Raw genomic sequence first — 23,283 nt, 5'->3', positions numbered from 1 at the left:
AACACCTTGAAAAAAGAAGACTTTGTTATTGGACAAAAATCTCCTGAGAAAATTAAGAGGTAAAAATTGATTACCTACATTAAAATGGGGGTAGGAATGGTCTTTTCTGTACAGCAACTTTCTCTTTTCTAATGTTAATCGACAAATATAAGTAACATCTGTTAACATAACACACATGCAAGAAGTCATTTTAAAATATGGAAAATTAGTAGTGAAAATAATTTAAGAGTAACAGAAATATTGTGAATCTCACACGATAAACTACTTAATAAATAATATAGTATATCTGTACTACAGCTTAAACTACTTTCAAAACTAGAGCAGCTACAGAGGTCCACTAGCACCTAAAATTGATAGCAAGTCATTTCTGTTTTGTACACTACGATATGTGAATATTTTCAGCATCAGTTAGTGATTGTTTTACATTTTATTTCAACTGTGTCATACTTTTTTTAATGTACCACTTGGAATAACATATATGAAATTTTAAGATATGCCTTTCATTATTTCTGATCAAAGTACCAGAGAGACTGAGCTTAAGGTCCTCGGAAACATTCACTTAAGTATTACAATAACCCCAACAAATTTAAATCACTGTAATAAAAATACTTTAACATCCCCCCTGTGAATCCAAAGTTAACACTGCAAGAGTAACAACATTCATTAGAAAAATTTGAACAGATATTGTCTTTAAAATATAAAAATTGGTCACAAGTTTTACAGTTCATTCTATATACAATTGCTTCCTTGGTAACAGGATTCTTCCCCCAAAAGAATCTTAGAGAGTTCATATACTCTTCTTCAACTACTACATTATAAAAACAGCCTCTTGAGAACTAAAGGTTTTGCCATCACCATAAATCAGAGGCGATGAGATTAGAATTTAGGAATGGAATAATAAGAATCAGAATTTGCATAAAGCATTAACATGCTTTGCTTCATGCACATTCTAGTAAAAATAAATAAACATAACTAATAGGTATCATTGTTTATATAAACTGATTACGTTGAACATATCTGCTGTCATGAACAAGCATCAGATCATAAATGATATTAATAATACTTGACACTCTTGGAATATTAATATATTTCTTTCCGCTAAACTTGGTTTAGATATACTGTGCAAAATATTTGTTTCCAATGTTATAACTTAATTATCTTTTTTAAATGATGAATAGAGTGAATTTCATTTACCACAATGAAACCATTTACCATTGACCATGCATTAAATGTCCATTTATCATTTAACTTTATTTTGAAATGTCAGGATAATATAAGATAAAACTTCAAATTAGTCTTCCATGAATAAGCATGTTCCATTGAAAACATATCAACTTCAAATATAATAAATCATAATTAACACATAGCTCAAGGGCCCAGAAAAGGGCTTAATGTTCAAAAGTTTGTGTTGAAGACTTTGCAACCAAACTTATGGTTTCTATCCTTTTGGTCAGTTCCATACTTTTTTCCACATTTATATGATAGCACAATACTCTGTTTTTACTTTCAATATCATTTAAAATGTTGCTAATTTAATTCATTTAACTATATATTTATAATTTGTTATCAATGCCTACATACAATCATCCAATACATGATCATTCAATACATATCTATTTCCTCGCACAGAAAACACATTCAACACAAAAAAATCATGTCTTAAGGATTTTAATAATCATAAATATTCTTCCATTAAACTTTGGATGCAAACTGTTGAGACATTCAAAAAAACTAATCCAAATTTTCCACAAATGTATTAAAAAATGTTTGATTATGCTCCAGTACACTTTAGGACAGTCAGGAATCATGCAAGGGTGGGTGAATCAAGGGATTCCCCCTCTTTGAAAACTTCTGAAGAAGATTCTTCACATTGTTTTTTAATTGCTCCCTCACCACTATAGGACCAAAGGGCAACATTATTTTCCATCTCAACCTCATATTAAAATGATATTACACCCCGAATCATTAATATGAAGATAACTTTTTTAAAACTAAGAAAAATGAAAGTTCAAAAGACTTTTATTACAATTGAAAATATCATGAGGGGAGTATTTCCACAGCTGACCAGCCCCTTTGAATTTACTTCATCTACTGCATTTCCTTCTGTACAAATTACTTGGGGAGATTTTCCATGATGTTGATGATATCACCATAGCCAAAAAGAGAACTGAAAGTTATTGATGCCAAAACTGGATGTGATTGGCATTACTTTTTCTAAAACATTGGTCCCACTTGAGCTAAGTTCTGCAGTTTGAATATGATTTAACCACTCCACTAATTTCAATTCAGTATCTTGATTAGTGACTCCAAATAGGAATGTTGATTTTTGCGCAACACCACCTACTGACATAGCCACATGATTTCCAAATCTCCTGCATTGTTGAAAGAGTTGATTTTATAATCCCCAAGTTGGGAGTAATATATTTTATCACTAACTCCATGCTTCATTTCATTCAATATCTCAACTTTGGCTGGAGTTCAGGGTTCATTTGCTTTCTTTAAGTCAAGCTATAAACAAAGACAAATTAACATGGCAACTCCATCCACAGCACTATATATACCAGAAATAATACCAGTTACATTTTTACCCAATGTTAGGTACTCAAATCATCTCCAACTCTACATAACACTCACTAAAAGATAAAATTATTGCTTTGTATAATGGACGCACATCCAAACCCACTTCAACTCAAAATTCAACCCATTTCCTTCTTCGTGCATATGGATTATTTTCATTATGATCAATGGATAAAATATGAGTAAGGAGTGAGCTCATTGAATTTCCATGCAAATACAAAGAAGCTGGTTCCTCTACTTACTAAAATTGTGATCCTCCCAATATGATATTTTCTGAGAGATGAATGGAGGTGGAATAAGGGGAAAGCAAAGGGAAGCTGAAAGTAAGGTTGAAAAAAGTTTCCAATTAGAGGAATAAATTACAAAGAAGGGTAAAATTGTGAGTCTCCACCAGAATGAAAAAATCCTCTTCTCCCCACCTGAATTTCAAACAATGCTAATGTCCTAGGTCTTTTTCACTCCTCAAAAGCAGGTATGGAGTGCTTGCTTTAAGCAAGACACCAAAATGAACCAAAGGATCAGGAAATATGTATGTTCAAAATTTTCACAGACTGAAACTGATTTTACACAAATTTAATTCCATTAGGAAGTATATTTGTTTTTCTGCCAGGACTGTAACTTGAGTTTTTGATTCTGACATTTGCTTTAAAGGGCCATTCATTAAATTGGATTTAGGTTATTTAAATAGGGTTTTGATACTCAAAAGGTTCAAATATATTATTGTAGAGATGTTAAATTAATGATATTTTGTTGTGAAGGAGAGGATTGAAAATGTTCTCTCTAAAACAGTGACCCAGTAAGAATGCTATGCTTTGTGTCTTGACCTATTAATGCGAGAGATATTATTCACAAGTCTTAGAATTCCATGATGAACACAAAAATTATATTCAAACTGCAATATGAAGAATTTTAACTTCTATACTAGATGTTTATTTCAATTACTATGAAAATAATAACAAATATATAAACAAAGTTTTAAAATGATTATACAAAATATTTCATTAAATTGGCATATCGTTAAGGATACTTATTTGGATTACAACAGGATTGTAAGGATTCTATGATAGGTTTACCATGAGATACACCACTATGGATGGTGGTCCATCTCTTCATGCAAAGCATGAAAATAATTTAAAACAAATATATAGTTAATTTAACAAAACTTAATTAGATTCTGTTCAATATTGAAATTACCAAAGAAATATCAAATTTATCAAAATAGAAAATGTCTTGGAAAAATCAAGTAACTTATATTTGTATTGGTTATTCCAAAATAAATAAATGACATTGTGATGCATGCACTGCATCTACTCACACAAGCCCATACTCTCATAATCCTTACATGCTGATTTTCAGGCTGATTAAAAAAATAATTTGTGCTTGACAAGTTATACTTTTCTCTAGTTGCCCAGAACACTTTACTAAGAATATGCTATCCATCTTATACATTTAATCTCTCAACTATGATGCACTTATTGGATAGTGTATCTTTTTAAAACAGGGATGCAAGCAATATTCATCATAAAACGTCATCCTGAGATCAAAAACATCCTCTAAGATTTGTTCAGATGATGGCTGTTTTGTAGTAACTTCGAGGCAACCCACTAAATTGCTGTCAAAAAAGTTGTTTCGATGATCTAATGATTGGAATTTCAGATGAGTAATCTCTTAATAAAATGCTAACGTAAAATTATATCTCTCAGAGTATTTGGTTAGTTTCAACAAAGGGATATGGAACTTATGAGAGGAAATGGGAATGAAGTTTGCCCTCTGATTCTTGGCCATAGGTCCAGCTAAGCAGAAGGTTACATTTTTACTAGGTTGAATTATTATGTACTATGTTATGACCCCAAATAGTCCTCTGCATATATTTCAAAAGTTATCATTGTGTCAAACGTGTGACCATTAATAACATTTAACGGGTTTACCCATGGCCTCAATAGCGCCAACTATTTTTCTCTAAATTTATAGCTAACTTACATTAAAATTTTAAAAATAAATAAAAATGATGACTTGGTTTTACAATGAAATATTTTAACAAGATTAATTCATTCAGGATGGAAGCTAGCAGCCAATATATTTATTTTCCTACTTGGTATTTTAATTATAGTTTACATTAGCAGTGAAATGAAAACTTAACTAAGACACACCATTACTTTTCCATCAGGAAAACATTTGAGGATTATAGTTAATATCCAGTGTATTTTAATGCAGAAAGAAATTTATCCTCTGTTCCATTTGGCAGCTAGGGAGGTTCTCACAAAATTTTCCTTTCCTTTCTTCAATGACCATTATAAATGTAAAACTGTTATTAGCACCATGTCAGCTGGGGCACCTTTAATTAAAAACCCTTTTCATGAGGCGACTCAAGCACAAAATAGTTAACATGATCATGATGCTTTAAGAGTCCTTAAAATTAACAAATAAAAATGAATGAATAGAATTCAAGGGAAGGTCATTAATAGCAAATATCAAATTTCAACCAGTTCAAAACGTCGTTACAGTGACACTTTTTCTTCTTGGTATTTAAATGCAATAATTCCAGCTTGAGCAGCGCAGCAAGCCATTTCACACAATCAAAAATTCTCTACAAAATATTATATTTACTGTTTTAGTATCTCCAACGCAGAGATCCAAATTAATAATTTGCCTTCCATCTGAATACTCCTGACTATGCAAATGTGCTTCAATTTCCAACAATATTTTCTTTCTCATCACCAGAAGAGAACTCACTTTTTGTGCTAACTTCAGTGTGATATTATTTGGGATTTTTAAAGCAAAACATCTCTAATGGCTAATTATTGCTCAATTATCTAAGTTGGTACTAATAAAAATATTTTTAGTGCTTTGCAATCAATGCCAATTTGATTACTTTAAGCAAGTTCTCAATATTTTGCATGACCTATGACGTTTTCAAACTTCGACACACTGACACAAGCACAAGAACTTATGTTAATTCATTTTGATTTCACGACCAAAGTAATTTCAGTGCAACAACTACCAGCTTTCCATTATTTCAGAAACTAGAGTAAAATTCAAATTCTCATTATTGTCTTTTATAGCCACTTAATAATTAACATAAATGCACATTCAAACAATTTTGGTATTTCATAAAACGCTTCCTAATGCTCTGTCATACACAAAGACATCTTCTCATTTGGCCATGATGTTCTTTTTAAGAAGCCTATACTCCAGAATCAAATTTGCATTCTTCACGAGAATCTGTAAAAAAAGAAGATTTGCATTACAGAATTTCTTACCTGTATCTCTTAATATTTCAAGATTGGTTGTAAACCAAGGTATCTTATTATTTGCATAACAACTGTATGAGGACTGTTAGAAAAGTATCAGACCTTTTTTTTTGCTAAAACCTGATGGATTTAAATCAAGCTCATTTGCATGAGCTGAATCTTGAATCTTCATGCACATACAAAAATTTTTTTCCGCCTGTTGATTGTGTCTGTTGCTGGCAAGCAGCATTTGAGTTAGGGGATGTGTAGTGCCCTCGTTAGTTTTTCATTGCAAGGAAAATGACAGAATGGCTAGAGGAGTGCTACTACATCACATTTTGCCAGAAACTGGGCAACAGCCAGCTGAAAATTATTCAGAAGATGCAGATGCTTTTAATGACGATGCTATGGGCTTCACACATAATAATGAGTGGTGGAACCAGTTAAAAGAGGGCACATTGGTGGAGAGCGAGCCACGCTCTGTTTGGCCATCTACGTGCCGAAATGACCAGGTCATTGCCAAAGTGAACGCTGTGGCGATGCGGGACCATCATGCGACTGTATGAGAAATTTTGGAAGAAGTGGGCATCAACACTTTTTAGTCACATTCCATTGTGACCAATGATTTGGCCATGAATAGAGTGAGTGCAAAACGCATGCCAAAGGTGCTAATGGTGAAGCAAAAGCAACTTCATGTGCTCTCACAGGACATGCTGGACTCCACAAACAGTGACCTCAACTTCAGGAACATCATAATCACTGGTTGCCCAGTTTCTGACAAAATTTGATCAGTAGCATTGCTCCAGTTGCTCCGCCACTGTCTTTGCAATGAAAAACCAACAAGAACACTACCCACTACCTCACTCAAATGCTGCTTGCCAGCAACAGACACTATCGACAGGCAGGAAATCATTCACACATATGCACTAAGGTTCAAAGTCGACTCATGCAAGCATGCATAATTCAAATCTATCAGGTTTTTGCGAAAAAAATAAGGTCAGACTTTTCTAACAGACCTCATATAAATTGCTGTCATTCATTAATATATATTTCAACTACAGAATGGAGGTCTTGAAAAATCAAATATGTTTCATTTTCAGTAAGATATGATCAATAAGGCTGCAGGACATACCTGAGGAATAGGAATGTGCAGTAATGCAAGACATTACCTTTCTCATAGTCTAATATATTTTAATGCAGCCATAAAAATACATGTATTCTAATTATTACTTCGCTGATTGCAACTACATCTCTATGAAAGTATCTAATTAAAGAATATTTACAATGCATTTACTAGTTTTAGCCTATAGTATATAATATTAGAAATTTCTTGTAGATTAGGTATGTCATGCCAATTCATTTCATATTGGGTTGCCAAATAGAGTTACAATACTGTTTTGCTTTATCAAATGGTATAGTTACCTGCAAAATTCAGATCAAAACTGTTAGCCTTCGACTTCACACTTCTTCAGGTTCTGCCAATGGGCATTTGACTTCATGTGAGCTGTGCTGTGAAGAATCAATACTGCTCCATCTTCCCTTCTACACACACAAAAATAACAAAATAATGAATGATAAAATGTGGGATTAAATATGATTACCCAATGTGCCTTTTAATATAATTAGATGACCTTACACCTCAATAATCAATGACACAGTTTCAGATGTAACATAATAGAAACCCTGTATGGTAAAAGAATACACTTTGCTTTTCCACATAGAATTTTTTTGATTATGACATAGGTTTTGTTACAGCATAATATCTTCAGGTGTGAAGATATGTTATGGAAAGATATGGTCACTAAATTTGACTAAACGTACATATTGCCTTCTTTTTTGTCCTTTCTCATGGTTTACTCTCATTAAATGCCAGATCAGCAAAATTTGAATTAATGCATTTTTTGCTATATATTAAGAGAAATATGAAGCTTCCAGAATACTTTGCTCTACCACAAAAGTGACTAGAATAACAAATTTTCAGATCCCATTTTTCTATTATTTTGAATTGACAGAAGTGATTTTTAACAGTCATTATGTCTTTTCTGTAGATAAGTAGGCACTAACCAATACCAATACCAGAGCAGAGAAGAGAAGGCTCGGCATAATATAAATACAAATTTCATAGTGGATTTTTTTCTCAATACCTTTCCCTTGATACATTTTCCATAGGTTTCTCTGTAGTCTACATATTGCTGTTCTGGAGAAGACAGATGACTTGGGTGGAGGAATCCATCACCCACCGATGTCAGGCAAAGAAAGAGCAGTGCACTGAGTACAAATGGCAGTGTAAGCAATGGAAGGCGACTTGGCTGTAATAGAATAAAAAATATAACATAAATCCCTCAAACATGTATGGTATATTAACTTATACGTGGCTAACTCATTGCTATCTATTATTTGTGACTGTGGTTCAACATTTTTTATTGGATTAAAGCATTACAAAGGTATTAAGTAGTAGTGTATGCACATACTACTGCAAACACCTCACTCAAAAAAATTCTTAACCAATTCTTTTAAGTTTTTCAAAGCCAAGCTCCACCTGAAAGTTTATTGAATTGTTATAATTTTATAGATCAAGTTACATAAAAAAAATTTCCAATTAAATCCATACAATCTCACGAGACAAGGAAGACAATGGTGTATCAGGAAAATGATTATTAGTTATTTACTGCCTTAATGTAAAGATAAATGGCATTTTCACCACCATGGAATATGGATATAAATTATTAAAGGCCCAAATCAGATACATAATGATAGTTTCCATATTTTTGAAATGACATGGATTGATACATGATGAGTCAAACATTTCCTATAAATTAACAAAATGGTTACTCGGCAAAAATGAATACGTGTGAACATTAAATAAGTTATCTTTATGGTCGGACACAAATCTAAAAAAGAAAGTATGTAAAGAATATTTTTAACAAATAAATCTAGGCAATCATATATTGCATTGACAATGAACTTATTTAAAGATAAACTAGTCCCATAACAATTTTTATCATGTTTAAACCAAGTTCAGTATTGTGACATTCTTCTAATCCATTCTTCTTCCATGAATGAAATCCTTGGGAAATATTCAAACAAATGATAAGTATCTGCAGGGTTGTGACTTTTATCAGATCAGGTAAGTATAGAGATAATCTTTGTTGGCCTACGTTGTCTGCATTTGAAGTTCATCAGTAAAACAAGAGAGTTGTGAAGAAAATTTGCACCTAAGATATATCAATAGGCAAAGTAAAAATTAAAAAACAGCACGACTTTTCCATGAAATATCCACATCATAATGCATCAATTTTTACATTTTACTATAACTGATTTACCTTACACATATATTGTTTCTATAATCAAAGCCTTAGGTGCTAGTTTTTGCTTTGCCATGCTCAACTTATGTCATACTCCAAGAAACTGTGGGAGATGCTGCAACAGTAACTTTTAACAGAGTAATCTGCTAATATGCAATTCAATGCAACAGTTTCATAGTGTAAAAATCATTCGCCTTGAACTGGATTCGAACCCAGATCGGTCAATATCCGACCAAGTGCTTTGGCCAATTAAGCTATGGAGGCGTCCTCTTAAAAAATTTCGGAGTTTAAGAGGACGCCTCAACAGCTTAACTGGCTAAAGCACTCATTCGGACATCAATGAATCTGGGTTCGAATCCTGGTCAAGGCAAATGATTTTTATACTATGAAATTGCTGCATTGATAAGTCATACTCATTACACAGGGGTTCTCATTACCCTAAGAACTATGAATAATCCCTCAATCAACCCATTTCCCCACCCCTTCTCCAAAATTAGATGCATTATTATTATATTATGTTGTTACATTTTGAATGAGTCATAAACCATAATTTAAACTTTATCTAGTATAGTAGTGTGCAGGTAGTAAAATCAAAAGTTATTTAACCAACAGAGAAGTTGAAGTAAAAACTAATGTATCTACAAGTAAATGTTTCTAGCCATCATCAAGCATTCCCCAAGGATCCTATGTAGGTATACTATTATTTAAATTATTTATTAACATGGATATTACAATGGCATTAGACCCAATTCCTTTTCTTTTATATGCTGCTGACTTACAAATTTTTTTTAACAGTTCAATCAATTACTGATCACCTAATTCTGCAAAACTGCCTATATAGGCTTGAAACCTGGTGTGAGCATAACTATCTAAAATTCAATTTAAAAAAATACTATTCTGTAACATTCAGCCAAAAATGAAGTCCACTGCATTATAAATATACACTATGCAATTATTCTATGACCAGATAAACAAATATAAAAGACCTAGGAGTTATATTTGACACACAGTTAACATTCCATCAACATTATAATGTTAATATGTTCAATCTGAAGTATACCAACTGCTTGCATTTATTTTCCGATTCTATAATATCTTTAATCATATTGAGCCATTTCAAATTTTGTTCACCTCTTTAGTTAGGTCACTCTGTGAATACTGCTCTACTATGTGGTCACCTAACTACAAACTCCATATTCATACAATCAAACTTGTTCCAAGAAAATTTGTGCATAAAATTTCATTCAAAATCAATTTTCACTACGACTCTTATAGTTATCATGAAATGTTATCTCTACTAAATCTTCCCTCCTTACAACATAGAAAAATTAATGACCTAACTTTTCTTTATAAATTACTGCATAACAAGATTGAATCCTTAGAACTCCTAAGTGCAACATCTTTCAGAGTGCCTCCACATAACACAAGGCATGAAGCACTCTTTGAAATTAGATATCATTCACAAAACTACACTTACCACTCGCCTATAAGCCAGATTATGAGAGATGCCAATAGTTGTGACTATATTGACCTATTTTCTATCCCATCAGGATCCCTTAAAAATATTTTATCAGAAGAAATTTAGAATGCTAATTACTGCTGAGTGAATATCTGTGCATGTCAATAAGTTGTTCCTGATGCAAATTGAGTCAATTTTCTTAACCAATGCCATAAGGTCTACTTAATAACTACTACTGACATTAATCATTTTGTACCATCATCTGGCCTGTAACAAATATTATATTTCTTATGATCTTTCCATTTTTCAATTAGGAATATTATTTAATATTGATATTTTGTCTGCATTAATTAATCTAACTAGGTGTACCTGTAAACCATCTGAAAATGTCTTTCATGCTTCGCAAATCAAAATTCTTCTTAAATTCTCAATTGTATTTTAGTTCTCAAAAACAAGTATGAGTCTATATGTAATGTGGGTCCATCTGTAAATGGTTTTTATAAATGTGTAACTAATCTATTTTTTGCCTTTCTTTTTGTAAAAGGGTTATTCCCATCAATAAATATCTAAAACTGTTACAACTGATATGAAGAATAAAGTTCAAAGAATGTGTATCATATTAGAAGCCATAAAAAATAATGAATGTTTTACTCATATAAAACATGATAAATGCTACTATAAAACAACATCATACCAGGTCTAATATCAAAATTGGATTATAACTAACTCAGATGTCATTCTCGTGCTAATTGGTCAAAATACAGTTTTTCACTATCAAAAGCAAATCAGATCCCTAATTAATTCGAAAAATATTTGATTCCTAATGGGAGAATAGGTGACCTAATATGATTTCATACTTACCAAGTCATGTCTCGGTGGAATAAACTCAGGGTCTCCGATGAAATGACGAACAACAGCTGCAAAAAATGAGCAGGCAGAAGCTGCTACAGCAGACTGCCAAGTGAGAACATAATAGATTCCTCCAATCACCATAGCACATAACAGACCCTGGCAACCCCATGATCCTTCATAAACTGCAGCATAGGATTCTGGACCCTCCGAGAACATGACACCTAAAATCAAGTATATACATGTGTACCACAAATTATTTGGTATTTTTCATGGAATGTACTGAATATTCCACAAGAGTTAAATATTCCAAGCATACCAAAATGCAAAAACTAACCCTTTAGAAGTCATACAGCATCTGAGAATGCATGGGGAATATTTAAATTTTTATTCAAATATACGTTTGATTCAATAATAAATAATAGTCATTGCCATAAAGTAATACACAGTGCATGGATTTCTCTAATAATTATAAACTATTACTATTTTTAAGTAAATCCCAGCTTGTAGAGCTAGAAATGATACACTTGCAGATGACATGCAGAAGGTTGCCCTATTCAGATCCCTCCACCACCTCCATGCCTATTATCCAACAGCAGGGTATCCACCTAACCATAGCTGTTGGTCATGGCTGCCAAACTGCAAAAAATCCCTCTCTCTATCTCTGGTCTTAATGACGACAATGAAAACTAATCCTTTTCAGAGACTCGCAAGAGATTTTCATGAAATATAACTTTAGCAACACTCACACAATTAAAATGTAAAACAAGTCAAGAAGCAGCCTGGATAACAGAGGTTCCATTATACTTATTACATAATAATAATATAATATATTCATTTTGATAAATGGTACAACTATATTAAATGTCAGCATATATTTGCTTCATGTCCATTGATAAAGCTGATATGGCAGATGGCAGCTCATTGGATCCTTTTGTAAGTGGTCAGTCTCTGTGGATGAGCTGTTTGCAATTGAGATACCGAGTATAGGAATATCTGTTTTGAATGAAATACAGATAATACAAGACCCCCACCACTGACCTATGGTGTGAGCATACAATATGAATGCAGGCACTTAGAATTTTTTCTTGAGAATTTCAAATTTTCTGCTGATTATTCTTTGCAATTTAATAAAAAACTATAATTTTATAGACATGAATACTTTTACTGTGGTACTGCAGATTGATATGCACACGTATTAACTAAATATGCTCTCAGATTGGAACACAAACTTTAAATTTGCTAAACCACCACTATGGGATCCATTCATAGCTGCATACAGGGCTGCTGTATCTCATACCAATAGAACTCCAAAAGAACCTGTAAATGAACCTCCATAACTTGACTTGACTGTTGATTTCCTCAAAAGAGCTGTTCAACATTATTTCTAAAAGGAACTAATGACATACATCCTGATTCATAATAATGGAAGATGATCAAAAATTCGTCTAATCACAAGGACCAAAAAGTTAGATTGGCATCACTTATGTACATGGTCCACTGCCATTGCTGAAAAAATAGTTCCTAAACATTTTACAAATGAGCTTTCAGTACATAAATACGGTATGAAATATATGCCTCATTTCAACTCCCCATTATGTAAGGTATACATTTTTCACATTATTGTTGAGACATTATGGAGATTCATGTTTAAGCTTTAATTTTGAGGTATTTCTTTGGATAACTGAAACACATTTAACCTTAGAAACCTTCTACAAACTTTCGGTGTGTCCAAATTATTGACTCTTGAATCTGGATGTGAAAATGTATGTGCTGTCATACATAAACAAAGTTTAAACTAAAATAGGGACTCTAGAATTGATTGAAAAAATGCCTCAATGTAAGGAAATACTAAAAATTAATATTACTCGCATCCAATTTTCTGATAACATAGTGACATCAAGATTAGCAAGACAATAATTTCACCGTTATAGAAATGATCAATGGTAACGCATTTATATATAGGCATTAGAGCAATTGAAATAATTGAGTAAAATGCAGGGGAAGGCAGAAATTAGTTTTTCTAAAGTGATGCCTTTACTAACAATCATTAAACTAATTCACTCATGTCAGCTGTGGCTGGTAAAACTGCATTTATTATTAAGGGATGTAGTATCTACACCTGCTACTTGAGTCTCTCATCATGTTTGTGGGGATGTACTATTAAACATTGTCAAAGTCTCTAAATGTCACATCAAGGAAGAGCTCAAAAATCAGATTCTATAGCAAACCAATTCTCTTGAAAGGCATTGGAGAAACAATGCAAACAAGCAAGATGCAAAGCTAAGCATCTGCATTTTCACAACAATGAAACATCTATTATGGAGTTGGGAAGATAGTAGAGGACTGCTGTTGGTGAATTGTGATGAAGCAAGAAAGTCGCAGAGGTGGAGTTATAAGCAGTTAACTCAACTCAAGAGTCAATTGTAAATTTAAATCTTACAATTTTTAACCTTTTCATTGTAGCCATATAAGTAATAACAGCACAAAGTTGGGCTTTGTAAAGGTTTTTAAGTTGAAAATTTTGATGGTAATTGAACAAAGTTCAATACCTAAATGGCTGGTAAAAAAAATAACTCATTGGCTTTTCAACTTACTTGACAAGAAAAAGGCACTCAATTACCACATGTCTTAATAGATGAGTGCAATACTCAACACAAAGGAAAGTACTTTCAGTTCAAGCTACCTACCCTACATTTACCATGTTCAATATTGTTAAAAGTTGATTGGAGTGTATACAAGATTTCTTTTGAAAAGGTGAGCCAAGGGATTTGTAAGTAGATGGATGGAAGAGGAAACTACCACTATAGGCTAGCCCTAAAGTGACTGCACATAATAGGAGGAAATGATTACTCTTGAGTAGATGTTCAATTAACAATCACGATCTGTCAGCAACTATACACTCACATCATGTTTGACTAAGTACAAAAAAATGATGCAATTGAAATAAAGAAAAAATACACTATTTTAATTTCCTATTGGTTTTAAACAGATATATAATACAGTAATTATACATGTATAGTAGAAACATCAAAATAGGAAATGTATATTTCAGTGAAAATTTTAGCTAGGTAAGGCGGTGATAAGGTCAAGAGAATAAAAGAATAATTGAAAGTATTGTGGTACATATAGTTTTAAAATGAAATGAATAAAATTACAAGCCTTTTTACCATTAGTAGAAATACATAAGCTCTGCAGCAGTAGGCTGCATTGGTGTGAAGCTATAAATTTGGTAACAGTGCACTAGATATAGTAACCACTAAGCAGCCAATGTAATCTACTTTTGGTTATATGATTATCATAACAGGGCAAATAAGAGAGTACTTTGAAATTTTGGATGCAAGGGTTAAAATTAAGTACATAAAAATCATATCTAAAATTATGGCCACGAGTTAAACAATGACAAAAGAAGCCAGTCATAAAACCATTTCATCATTGACATAAAATTCATTACTCTGTATGCCAAGTCATCTAGTTCAAGAATAACAGACCTATCAAAATAAATATACTAAAGATATCAAGATTTCTGTCAAGGGATTTAGGATCCAGTATAAAGAAATGTAGTACCATATATTCATCAAACATTAAATTGCATTAATGTAAAAGTGAACTGACCTGCGATTGTTGATATAATGGCACCAATGAGAGCAAATGAGGCACTCAAAGGAGAGAAGATGAGAATAGACAAATAGAGAAGAACTGCACTTGGAACGCTGTGCATAGAGAGTACTTTTGAGGTTGACAGAATAACTCCAGCCAGCACCTGAAGATAAATGAATAACACATCTGTCACAAAGAAATCTAAAGAACATAAGGCTAACTTTCACTCCAAATTCATGACAATATTGCAAAAGATAGGAAATGCATGAATAAACAGGATCCTTAAGGTGCGGGAATTTTTGACTTTCAGGAATTTATGAAATCTGGGGTGGAAAAGATGTTTCTATAAATACAGGTTTGGGTAATTGAATTTTTTCTTCTAGTATTCATTAGCTGAATTTTAGAGGAAAATTCTTTTCTTTCGTCTTTGGAGCACCTCATAAACCAAAACATGACCACTACAAGCATGGGATGTCCAAATTAGGTGCAGTTTTATTTTTTCTTATTGGAATATGAATAACATGTCCTCCCTGTAGCTCAGCTGGCATGGGAATTTTATCACTCATACACAGAACAATAGAAAAATAGACTAAAATCTTCCAACAATATCCATTGCAATACTCACCTTCCCCTTCAATTTAGGTGCCAAGTACTAGGGACTCCAGTGAAAACTCACTGGCTTTTGTTCGTTCGAAGGTTTCCGCGGCGATGAGTAGGTGATTTCCACATTTTTCGGGCTGCGTCCGCGTATGTCGTTTAAAAGTACAACAGTTTCGCCAGCTATCCTGCTGGCGTCCTCAGGTCAAGGATGAAAAGAAGCTTGTTGTCCCGTCTTATATAGGAAAAATCCGGCGCCAATACCGGGAAATTTCTTGGCCAATCAGGGAACGTCCTCATATTTGCGCGGGATTATTCGTTTCCACGCACTGTGGAGTGGATATCCATCCTCTCTGTTAAAATTTTTTGGCCTTTTAACGATTTCAATGGCCTCTCTGATTATTCTCTGGAAGTATTTTCCTTCTTTGGACACTCTATTCTCTTCGACGACGCTAAAATAATAGCGAAAGAAGGAAAATACTTCCAGAGAATAATCAGAGAGGCCATTGAAATCGTTAAAAGGCCAAAAAATTTTAACAGAGAGGATGGATATCCACTCCACAGTGCGTGGAAACGAATAATCCCGCGCAAATATGAGGACGTTCCCTGATTGGCCAAGAAATTTCCCGGTATTGGCGCCGGATTTTTCCTATATAAGACGGGACAACAAGCTTCTTTTCATCCTTGACCTGAGGACGCCAGCAGGATAGCTGGCGAAACTGTTGTACTTTTAAACGACATACGCGGACGCAGCCCGAAAAATGTGGAAATCACTCACTGGCTTTTATTATAACTGAATACTTTGTGAAGCAGTTAAGTTAGGTATTGAAAAGTCCTTAAGAGAGGAGTGAGCAATTTTAATTGTAAACATTTGGTTTCCTCTTCCTCTATGGGTTATTAAAACCTCCACCTTTAACTTCCCCTAATTCAAGAGGCCCCCAAACTCTACCTCCACTGTTCACTCTCACCAAGGAGCTAACATTCAACAACATAGTGAGCTTGAGACTTCTCTTTCATTTGGCCAAACCTATTGACCAAGCCAAAAGGTCAAGGAGAGTATAAACGCTTGCACCTAAATTGTAAATGTTATGATTGACCCAGATCTGGCGATGAGCTTTCATCTCCTCACATTGAGGGAAGAGCCCTGTACATATTAAGTTGGCCAACCAACAGCTCTGCATGTTTAAACATTAACCAAAATTGATGAAAGTTCTAGTTTCTGCTTCAATGTTCAGATACTTCACCCAATTGTACTATATCCAATATTTATTTCACATTTATTACTGCCCCACCAACAAGAATGTGTGTTTTTGTGGAGGGTAGAGTTTTTCTTGCAAGATGAATACCAAATACTTTCCCGGGTGTTTTCATTATGGATATGTATAAATGCTTCAATTTAATTCTCAATAACGTTTATGTAACTTTATGTAATTTGTACCTGTTTGTAAATGTTTTTTATAATTTTGGAACTAATATATGTTTTTTGCCTTTCTTTGAGTAAAAGGGTTATTCTTGTTAAATAATTAAATATCAAACCATTCCTTAGCCTGTCTTTGAGTAACACTAGATTGTATCTTTGAGTCTTCTAGATGTTGACATTTTTGCACAAAAGTAGTGTCATCAGCATATAAAACAGATGTAGATTTCATATTACAGGGCAAATCATTAATCATGATGATGAAAAGTACTAGGCCAAGCACAGAGCCCTGTGGGACACCACATTTTACTTTGAGAGCTGTAGATCGACAGGCATCAAGTTCAACCAATTGGTGGTGATCATCCAAATATGACTTCATTCTTTTCAGTGCAACACCCGAACCACCATAATATTCTAGCTTTGATAGTAATATTGAATGATTAACTCATTCAAAAGCCTTACTAAGATCACATAGTGTCACAGAGACTGAAGTCTTAAGACTGAGGTGAATTATGTCATTATTGCATTTGAAGACATTCCTTCTCTTCAAATGCATTAATGGCATAATTAACTATGCACTTTACAGTCAAAATTGTAGAATTTCCAGATCAAAAACCATACTGTGATTTGGAAAACAGATTATTTGATTAAAAAAAATCACATTTTTGATCTTTCATTATAGCTTCAAAAATTTTACCAAAAATGGGGACAATGGAAATTGGGCTGTAGTTAGTTAAATCATCTTCATCAACTTTCTTACAGACAGGTACTATTTTGGAATATATTAAAGCTGTTGGAAAATCTCCTGTTTCAAAAAATAAGTTGAGTAACATAGCTAATGGTTCCGCAATGAACACAATGTCCTTTATTAAGGAATTAGACAGACCATAAATATCCTTATTGTTGCATTTTTTTAATTTTTAACAGTCAATATTATAAAGAATGGAGTAACAAAATTCCATTTAAAATTTAAATTACTTGGAGGCAGATTTTGCAGCATATTGCCAATATTGGCAGCTTCAACGCTTTTAGAGAACAAATTGTCTTCAACAGTTTTTAAGAAAAAATTATTTACAGCATCTGGGGTAAAGGGAAGATTTTCTTTCGCATTACCATGGCCAACTTCTTGATTGATTACTCCCCATGCTGCCTTTTGTTTATTTTTTGCATTGAATATAAAATCCTTATAAGCTTTATTTTTTGCACACCTAATTGAGTTATAATAATCTCTTTTGTATTTCAAATAAGCCTTTTTGTCATGCCGGCTTCCACTGGTTTTGTAAGAATGGTAGTAACTAAATATATCATTTCTAAGAGCTAATAACTCCCCAGGATACCTGGGATTATTTTTAGTTTTAGTGGACATACAGTTTAGTATTTTTTTAGGAAAGCTATGTTCAAAAATGTCTGGACAATTACCTAAAAATCTTGAAAAACAAGTTTTCTCAATAGAGTCTGTGCCAATACCATGCCAATTAATACAAGATGGAAGCAGTTTGAAACTCTAAACCTTCTCTTGTTATCATTATGATAATGATTATGGTTTGACCTCTATTTGAGAATATCTTTGGAGTTATTTGAGTCTTAAAAGAGAAGCTTTTACCTTGATGGTGAGATGGGAGATAGTCAATAACACATTATACAGTTCAGGACCACAATAGGTAATTGCATTATCTAGGCAGGCAAAAAATTGAGTGGGCTGTTTACATGCCAAGTATAAATTATAAGAAAGAAAAAGATTTTCAAGAATCTGACAATCGCTAGTTTTTAGAATTATATCAATGTTAAGATCTCCACAAATTATGATATTGGCTTTCCGAGTCAAGGAAAGGGATAGTACTAGTTCCAGTTGATAACAGAAATATTCAAATACACCATTAGGGGAGTGATACACAGAATCGATGATAAGATTCAGGTCCTTTAACATGATCACAAATATTTCAAAGTACAATTCCATACAGAATTTGTCCAAGGCAATTTCTTCGAAGGGCATACCTATCAAGACATTAATCGAGGTACCGCCATTTTTTGCTATGGATCAGTAATAGAAAGATGCCACGCTAAAATCACTAATGCTTTACACATCGACTTCATTTTTTGTAATCCAATTTTCATTGTAGCCACCACATTCGACAACTGCGTCTATCTTAGATATCTTAATTCATAGACATCTCACATATTGGCCAAATAAATGAATGTCACTACCTAGTCAGAAGGACTTAGGTTTTGATATTTCTATTTGGAGGTGGGTAACATGCTTAGCTAATGAACACTTTTCCATGGTGTTGTCATTCTGGGCCCTTGTTGCCAAGGTGGATACTGGTGCATCACAATTTTTTGCCACGCATCCACAACTGATGAATCACAATTTCATCAATTATGTTTAAAAGACACAGGACCATCATCATGGCTTTGAGTTTTATTGAAAACATATTTTTCGTTATTTCAATTAAGACATGCACAAGTTTCCTAAAAATCTGGGTCAGCTAGCAAGGGAAATGATGCATAATGTGGAATTCAAATAATTGAGATTGATGTTGCTATCTGCACACTCGTTATATTTACACAATGTAATAATTCTAGCTTATCTTCAGGATTAATGTACAAAATTTCATGTAGGTGCAATACACATATTTTAACCTTTCATTCTTTTATTTACAGTTTCATGTGTGATATGTGGTTATTACTAGATAGATCAAAGAAAAGAAGAGTAAGTGTACATTAAATTTTCACGCAATCTCATGAAAAGTGCAACAGAGACCAAGGCAATGATTACATAACTGTTTGAGAATGGAAGTGTGTGCCTATGAAGTAGCAGATGCACAACCATTTCCAGATTTCCCTTCTACCCATCACTTTTTATGCAAACAATCACTCATTAAGCGAGTCACTTCAGGACACAATATTTTTTCTCATTATACAAATTACTTGCCAAGTGCTCGTTAACAGAGGTTCCACTGTATTACCGTGGCATCTTTCAGCAGCTGAATGAAAAGGCATCATTGCAGGTGTGAAGACTGTCATGGCACCAAAGGAATCAACTAATATATTGCCACAATGCACCATCTCGCATTTCCTTCTTCACCAGGAATCTTTTGACCAGAAACCAAATTACTCCTATCTTCCTCTCACCATATGTTTTCGATTCAACTTTGTTGAACCTTTTTCTGTTTTCTGGACTGAATATCAAGTTTAAAGGCTGTCGGTGTGGTATGAATGAGATGACTCAAGCAGGTTTTGCAGACAGTGGTAGACACTTAGAACATTCTGGTATGCATTGTTCTAAGTGTCTAACACTCATATATTGTGACATGCATTCACGAGACCAATTTTTCTACTCCAAAACATTCAGATCAATGTTTTCCACCTAATTTTTATAGCCAAACGAGGCATCAATACTATTTTTTTCAATCATGCTGGGGGAAGTTAAAGTTTACTTAAGAGTTGGCTAAGCAGCATAAACAGAGTCTTACTTAGTTCATATTTACAGAGTAATAATTTAGATGATTCATCATAGAATAAATGTACCCTTATAATTTGCGTATATTATTTGGCTGCTTCAGTAAAAGCTTTTCTGGTAGATTTGGATTAATAGTCATGAGCTGCCAGCATTAAGGTGGATTAGAAGAGAATTGGAGTGGATGGGAGAAGAAACATCTCTTTCTAGGACCAACAGAGAAAAAAACCAATGGACAAGTGGCATCATATAATGAGCATTCCATAGTAATTTATGATTGAATAATTAAATTAATAATTAAGGAAAAACTTTCTTCCTTGTGAGTTGATTTTTTCCCTTTTGCTGTGGGAATTTTTTAAAGTGAAGTCATTAGTCGCTGATATAAGTTTTCCAGTTTGAAATCTCACTATTATATGGATGCCAGAAACACTAATGCATGTAAGCCAACTTGTAAGTATTTAAGCAAAATATAAGCTTAGGGTTCATCTCTAACCAAACTATTGCACTTTTACTCACCTCTCCCCAGTTGAGTCCTCCTGCTATGTGATGTCCTTCATAGCCAATGCCTTCGATTGCAGGATTCAGCTCTCCTGTGTCATTTCCTTGAAGCTCATTCAACTGCTCAAACATATCGGATAGAGATGAGAAATTTTCAGAGAGAGTCACACTTTCAGGGATGGTAGTGGTCAAGTTTACCAACTCTCCTGGCTCCTCAGGTTCCACAATATGAGGGTGATGGACATCTGGGTAAGCAGAATGGAGGAGACAGAAGAGAAGGAGTGTCTGTGTGATGACAAATGGTGCCTGGAGGCATGGAAGACGAAGACGTGGCAGGGAGTACAGAAGGCTGGAGAGTGCTATGGTAACATATACACTGAGGAAGAAGAACATATATTAATTAACAAAGGACAAAGATAAGTAATCCATAAAGTATTCTTGATATATGTACATAGAAGTCTTACTTCATAACTTGCCCTAACCTATAGGAACTGATACACATCCAGCTGAGTAATTAAAGTTATTTGTCTCCGGAAAATCTTTTTTCCAGAGACTTCATCGAGAGACAAGAGCAACTAAGTACTGCATTTGATATTCATTTCCTATTTATTATATTATGTTTTAATAAAGTTTAACAAGTTTCGGAAAAAAGATGAAAGATCAATACACAAGACACTGTATTTAGAATGTCATTATTTCAGGTGAGGAGTAGTAGTAGCTTTAATATGAGGTAACTGATAGCTATCAATCTTTTGTGTTATATCATTTCATTTCCATATGAATGGTGTTCACACTAATCTTTTCTCACATATTTGATCATAGCTGATTGTCCTGAAAACTGCTAATTCAACCTGCATTGATTACTGAAGGTCTCATGAAGAACTTGATTGAATCTGTAACTTTATTAGGCTTCTTGTAAGTGTAAAAAAACAATATTGCTCATTAGCATTGATACATTCTTTCCATCTGAATTTAGACGACACTAAATAATATATACAGCAACACCAGTAATTCTAATTAATCGATAAAAATTATTGCATGGGCAAGAGGATTTATTGTAAGGTACCATTCTACCACAGCCTTATCACAGTGAAAACTAGAAAGGAGAACTCCAGTCACAAAAGTATTTGACATGAATCATGACTTCTTTGTTTATAATAATTATAGCAATACAATAAACGTTCGCCAATCCCCACTTTGTAATTTGCAGGAATGTGAATCTCAAATTAGGAATCAATTCAGATTGGTCAAAAGCAATTCAAGCACACAAAAACACTCTTAGTACATGTTGCTAATGAGACAACACCATGCCTGGCAAAAATTACACTACCTTTCAGTGGTTCTCCATAAGGGTATTTTGAAACTTCATTTCACAAAAAATCTCAATGAAGGTATCTAGAAGCAGGCGGAGTGGTTCGCAGAACAACTAATTCCTGAACAGCTAACCGCATACACTAAAACATTAAGTCATTTGCAAGGAACTTTGCGAACACATTGGTGGCCCACCTTGAGGAACACAAGCATATAATCTTGTTGTGCAAGAATCTCCAAGCATTAAAACTAACAAACCAAAAACAAGTTTCAGTTGTTTTCCAGAAAATATATTCAACAACCGAGTCCATCACAAGAACTCACTTGTATTTACTTTTACTTGCTCTGCTCATGGATAAATGCCCTCCCCCTCACAGAGGAAGAACACTGACAAGGATCACCACTCGCATTAAGTTCTTCTAAATCTTTTGTGAGAATTTTAAACCATTTAATAATGAATATTTCAAAGAATGCTCCATTACTCTCTTTAAAACAATTCCCAATTCAAAGTGACTCAAATATGAGATAGAATTTGGTCACGGCAAAGTAAAAACAGTTTGGAAATAAAACAAATACAACAACTGAGACAATAATAACTAGCCTAGGGTACTTGATTTCAGAATATATCTGCAACAAATAAAATATTACTAACATCAAATTCAGACACAAATAGACTTACCAAAACACAGATGCAAAAATAATGGACACCCAGAGCTTTGCCTCTAAGTAAATGGCAAAACCTGGAGCTTGTGCCAAAGCCACTGTAACAAATCCTAAGAGAGCAGAGTTGCATGCTGTTCTCCCAGAAGCTACTTCTTCTTTTGGCTGCTCCAAAAGCTATTAAATGACACAGAAGGAAGGCAATTCATCAAAATTTCACAGAAGAATCATAATAATATTTGAATGAAACAAAATTGTACGAGTACAATTTTATGATTAGAATAGTGATGCTTAATGTGAAAAAAGCAATGCCCTCCTTAATA

General features: G+C 33.6%; 1 protein-coding gene across 1 annotated transcript in view; it reads right to left on the bottom strand.

Annotated features, from left to right (window-relative positions):
• Positions 1-3,592: 3,592 nt before the first annotated feature.
• The window catches only part of LOC139690538 (urea transporter 1-like), a 40,295-nt gene continuing 20,604 nt past the window's right edge, over positions 3,593-23,283 (bottom strand). Inside the window, exons 4-10 of the mRNA XM_071588002.1 lie at positions 22,980-23,137; positions 21,008-21,365; positions 15,036-15,183; positions 11,433-11,644; positions 7,952-8,116; positions 7,230-7,349; positions 3,593-5,799 (exon numbers count right to left, since the gene is read on the bottom strand). Coding sequence (XP_071444103.1) covers positions 7,266-7,349; positions 7,952-8,116; positions 11,433-11,644; positions 15,036-15,183; positions 21,008-21,365; positions 22,980-23,137 — 1,125 coding nt within the window. The 3' untranslated portion in view covers positions 3,593-5,799; positions 7,230-7,265. The remainder of the gene's footprint in view (positions 5,800-7,229; positions 7,350-7,951; positions 8,117-11,432; positions 11,645-15,035; positions 15,184-21,007; positions 21,366-22,979; positions 23,138-23,283) is intronic.

The sequence above is a fragment of the Hetaerina americana genome, unplaced genomic scaffold, assembly GCF_022747635.1.
Source record: "Hetaerina americana unplaced genomic scaffold, ioHetAmer1.1.p SCAF_3, whole genome shotgun sequence".
Taxonomy (NCBI): domain Eukaryota; kingdom Metazoa; phylum Arthropoda; class Insecta; order Odonata; family Calopterygidae; genus Hetaerina; species Hetaerina americana.
Note: the sequence above shows the minus strand (reverse complement) of the source record. Positions and strands in the feature narration are given on the sequence as shown.